Source organism: Sinocyclocheilus grahami, unplaced genomic scaffold (genome assembly GCF_001515645.1).
Source record: "Sinocyclocheilus grahami isolate Dianchi unplaced genomic scaffold, SAMN03320097.WGS_v1.1 scaffold3112.1, whole genome shotgun sequence".
Taxonomy (NCBI): Eukaryota; Metazoa; Chordata; class Actinopteri; order Cypriniformes; family Cyprinidae; genus Sinocyclocheilus; species Sinocyclocheilus grahami.
In genome coordinates, this window is record NW_015508279.1 from 14579 (window position 1) to 19825 (window position 5247).

Sequence of the window (5247 nt, forward strand, 5' to 3'; positions counted from 1 at the left end):
TGAAAGAGTTCATTAGTGGAGCGACGCATCCATAACTGTACATGCGAGAGACATCATTTACTTCTAGCATCTCCTGAACCCATTGAACCGGTTTTCTCCACACAAATCCACTGGTACACAATACATTTTGTGTGAGTACCAACTCTACACCACTTCACTGTTTCAATTGGCTCTCTGCATTGACAGATTGTTGAAACATGTCAAATGTGGTATAGCAACATACTTATGCTGAGAAAGCTTGTTAATGCCCAGAGGGATGATATCATTTACTGCTGGGCACAGACACACTGTTGTGTGAGTCATGAATTATTCAGGCCTGTGGAGAGGCGAGAGGCCTGTGAAACAACGTGTGAATATATGTATATGAAGGAAATTATTGTATTTGACAACCGCTCTCGGTGTGACTCCAGACAGATGTTGCTGATGATTGATTTTGGCTCTTATAATGTAGTTAACAAGTGTTCTTGTCACTTGTTGACAAAACTTGAGTAAACAATGCGTCAAACTATTGCTGCAGCAGTTTGTGTGGCATATGTGAGGCTCTAGAAAGGTTTACCGGACTGATGTTTTTTTTTGTTTTTTTTCAGCAAATGAATGTCATATTAGTGGACTATAAGAAAACAAACAACACAATCCCATGGTAATTCATAAGTAGTTTACATTTTGGCGAATTGGTGGCTAAGTTGTATGAATTGGTCTCATTCATACGTTTCTGTACATTCTGCATATTTATTTACTTTTTTCTAAAAATCATACTTTTTCAAATCTATATGACATAAAAAAAAAGTTCTAAATCTGTAAAAACATGGAAATTACCAGTGTTTTCCATTTATGGACATTTCCATCAACCCTCAAACAAAACACAATGTCACGTATAATTCATACACCTGTGAAAAATCAATATGGAAAATTTCTTCATATTAACAAGGAACGTTGTGTTGTATTTTTAGTGACTTTTATTGGCAGTGTGTGGCCTTGAAATCACTGGATTTCACCTGTTCAACATGAAATGTGATTGCTCCTTAAGAGAGTACTTTTGCCAGAGATATAATATGGTAAAACATATTCTGTAGTATAAATAAAGTGTGATTTGTTGCTAAAAATGTTTAAGAAAATGTAAAAAAAAAAACCTGTAAACAATCAATTGTGAGATGTAAACTCAATTTACAGAAAATGCATCAGAAGTGTGAGGAATTCAGGATTCTGAGGGTATGTTAACGCGACAATTGACACAAAACACACAAGTTTTTCCTTACTGTTTTTAGAAAGTTTCACATACAGATAACAATGTTGTCAAAGTGATTCCTGATCACACATCTGCGAAAATGACAGAAAACGCTGTATTGTGCATGCCAGGCCAGTAGGTGGCGATGTCTCTTTGTAAAGAAGCACTACGCACCTGTGCACATACCTATAGACTGAACATGTAAAACACACGCACACGACAACACATTCGTGTTTTTATCATTTACACAGATAAGGTAACACTGTGATTTTCCAGCGTGATCTCATGATAATTCGTATGCATTTTACGTAAAATGGTTCTACAAAAAGTACATTTACTTACATTTTCACCGACACTAAAACGTACTGACATATTTACAGCACCTAAACTTACAAATATGTATTTTCAGCATTTTAACGTACAATACTGACATATTTACGACACCTAAAAATCCTTTTAGGCCTACAGCATGTTAAACAAGACTACACTTTAAACCCTAAAAATTTACAATTTCTGCAATTGTTTAACCATTACTTATTATGTAATATTAACTTGATTTTGCCATGGGACACAACAGGCGTTTTCTCCGACATACTGTGACTGACAATAGAACCATGAAATAGACCAAAAACGCAAAAGATTGCAACATGTCGTGTTTCTGCTTTTGACATTTTTGCAATAAATAAATTATTGTAATTGCATTTATCTGTCTGTCATGTTTTTCTTATACTATACAAACATATGGTTAGGTTTAGAGGTAGGAGTGGGATTAGTGACTATAAAAATATATTTTTAATGCTATATAGTTACTAAAATGGTCATTTCCCTGCATATTTCGGTGAGTTATGTTTTATATATTTATGTATTCACTATAGAATGGGCAGGTTTAGCTTTGGGGGTAGGTTAAGGGGTCTAAAAAATTGTAATCCCTTTTCGATAAAATTATAAAAATGCATTGATACAAATATTTTAATGATAAAAAATATATGTAAATATTTTATGTTTTTAGCAAAAAAAGAATGTAGGGATTTGTACGTTTTAAACATTGAAATACATCTAAATTGTAAGTTTTAGCATCAATAAAAACTTACAAAAATGTATGTTTAGTGCTTGTAAATGTTACGTGTTAATATCGACGTATAAACAATGAGACCAAGCTATATTTTCAAAAACGTGCACATTTACGTTTGCATTTTCAGGCCCCAAAAACTGCTGCTGTTGTGTAAACGAACGGCCAAAATTCATAAAAAAGTTTTGTAATGTAAATGAGTCTACATCTCAAGTTTATATATCACAAAGCAGACTACATTGTTCAAAATTGCAAGAGAGTCTGACTCTGAATTGTGAGACATAAACTTAGAATTGTAAGAGGGGGAAAAAAGTCTGATTGTGAAATAAAGTCGCAGCTACTTTTTTTATTCCATCTTTATTCCAGGCTTCCACAAACACCAGCAAATGCTAACTGCTAAAGCTAACCATCTAAACACTGACGCCTCGATGCTGCTTCATAAATTCTACAGTCACATAAGAATGTATTTCTCACATGCACACAAACACATGAAGCTTTACAAGGTGTTCACACTTTATTGTAATGTCCAATTCTCACTATTAACACCATTAAGTTTGACTTTTTCCTCAATGAACTTCTAATGTGCTGCTTATTAATAGTTAGTAAGGTAGTTGTTAAGTTTAGGTATTGTGTAGGATTAGGGAAGCAGACTATGTGCTTTATAATACCAATAAACAGCCACAATGTTAATAATAGGCATGTTAATAAGCAACTAGTTGATAGTGAGAATTGGTCCCTATACTAAAGTGTTACCGGTGTTTCTGATGCAGCCACAGAGGATGAAGGGAATATTGTCACTCAAGCCTTTCGAATAATAGACGGCTTAAGTGAGAAGTATTTGCTCAAGCTTTATAGCTGTTCTTCATCACACGAGCAACGAGTGCAATATCACACAAGTGCTGTTTTCGTCCCAAATAGCACAAGGGCAAATTTGATATTAATTTTATACAACAGGGGGCGTATTACAGAATGTTTTTTATCTTAGGTCTTAACTATATATCATATGACATAAATATGAGACAAAAACTCATGCAGGGGCATTTTTGCCCCAATCTCTTTATTCTTAGGGGCATATACCTGCATTCTACAGGCTTCATCACGCAGTGAGTTGTCATGTTCATGACCAATCAACTGTGATAATAATCAAATTGATGCATAAGGTTGACTTTTGCAGACCCTAAAAAAAAAATACTTTAAAGTTAATGCATTCCAATCTTTTTCTTTGGGAATACTTTTATTAAAAAGTATTCCATTCAAAAAACTTTGCATACATATAATTTCGTGATTGCGGGGGCTAAGAGCTTCCATGTGCACTCATCTCATACATTTGATCAGCCTGACATGACTTGAAGAAAAAATTTGCTTTATTTCTGCACTCCTCATATTTAGACCCAATCCCATTTCTACTCCATACCCCTCTGTTTTGCGCGTTCACGTGAAGGGGTAGTGTGTCTCGATTCTCTTTTGGTTGGAGGCATAAGGGCAGGGAGAGGGCCAGATAGGCCTTCAAATGAAGATTTTTCAGGACCGCACTTCAAACGAAGGGAATTATCAGCGTAAACCAGCTACAGCGGCAACACGTCTGCATGCGCGAACAACATAAATGTAAACATTTTTGGCATTAATAAAGATTTTAATGAAAAGTAATCATTTGTTTTATGTTACATTCAATCTTGTGTTTATATTTACAGTCATGTTATTCAAAGAAATGTTTGCAAAAAAAAACGTTAAATCATTAACTGACTGCACGATAGTCCTACAACATATACTTTCATGTCTGATCAGGGCCTCAATGTCTTGAGAGGGGCGAGTCCCCCCAATAAATAGAAATCACTAAACTTTTTTCTCAAATATGGCCATTTTGAGAGAGAGAGAGATGAAAGTGTTATTACGTGTGTCTGTGCATCTCTACAATGCATGAGTTTACTTCAAAAACAGCGATTTTATCCTCTCGTTGCTGGAAAATATAGCGTAGCGATTCAGTATTGAAACTATTTTATTAATAAAAGTCAGGCGTTGACAAGTTTCTTTGCTCCTGATGTTTGTGTGTGAGCTGCGTGATCTCCGATATATATACTGTATATATATATATATATATATGTCAGATTAAGTGACATTGACGGCCGACAAAAGGGGGCGCTAATGCAATCTATTTTTGCTTGTAATAAACCGAAGCTGACATGAAGGAGAGTGGGCTCGTGATTCAAGCAAAAAACTCTCTACTGGTAATCGGTCGCCTATTATTGGTGGCTTTTGTTAAAACCAATAAATCCTAATGGAACGTGTCCCAAAACACACTACACGAAACCATTATTCAATGGTTAAAAATTGATGGTTTGTAATGTTTGTATTTGTGGTATTTGTATTGGAAACCATTAGAATTGCTGTGATGGTTTCTGTTGTTGTTGTTTTTTTCAGCAGGGTCACCATGGGTTTTGTGATGTTATTTGCCATAAATGTGATACATTGATAGTGGTAATAGTGTGAGATAGTAGCGGGTGTTTGTAGTTGTAGTTGTGGTGCGCCTACTTGGGAGAAGGCTTTCTTTCTCCAGTCTCTGTTTCTCTGCTTTCAGCTGCCTCTTTGTCTTCTCTGTGGAGAAAGCCAGTCGAGCTGATACAGATCCGCCTCGCTTTGAGAGGAGCGTAACTCCACGCTTTGAAAGGTTCACCTGGCACAGCGAAACAACAGGCAGCGTTTGCTGTCAAAAGAACGAGATTTCCACAAGAAAACAAGCAGGCTGCGTCGTGTCAACACAGTCTCATAAGGAGACGTCACTCTCGCGACTTTCATCTGGTGCCATAAACCCATCAGCCTCGCTCTGAATACAGTACAAACGACATTCAGACATCACTCTCCAGCTCGTTTGGAGGATTCCATTACCTCCATTACATTCCCAGAACTAAACTTCATTAGAAACCTGCATGATTCCCTGTCTTCATGAAATACAAAT

At 36.0% G+C, this 5247-nt stretch overlaps 1 protein-coding gene across 1 annotated transcript in view; it reads right to left on the reverse strand.

Moving 5' to 3' along the window:
- The window catches only part of LOC107576012 (V-set and transmembrane domain-containing protein 2A-like), an 18332-nt gene extending 13149 nt beyond the window's left edge, over positions 1-5183 (reverse strand). The window contains exons 1-2 of the mRNA XM_016262299.1: positions 5178-5183; positions 4824-4995 (exon numbers count right to left, since the gene is read on the reverse strand). Of these exons, the coding sequence (XP_016117785.1) occupies positions 4824-4995; positions 5178-5183 (178 nt within the window). The remainder of the gene's footprint in view (positions 1-4823; positions 4996-5177) is intronic.
- Positions 5184-5247: the final 64 nt, after the last annotated feature.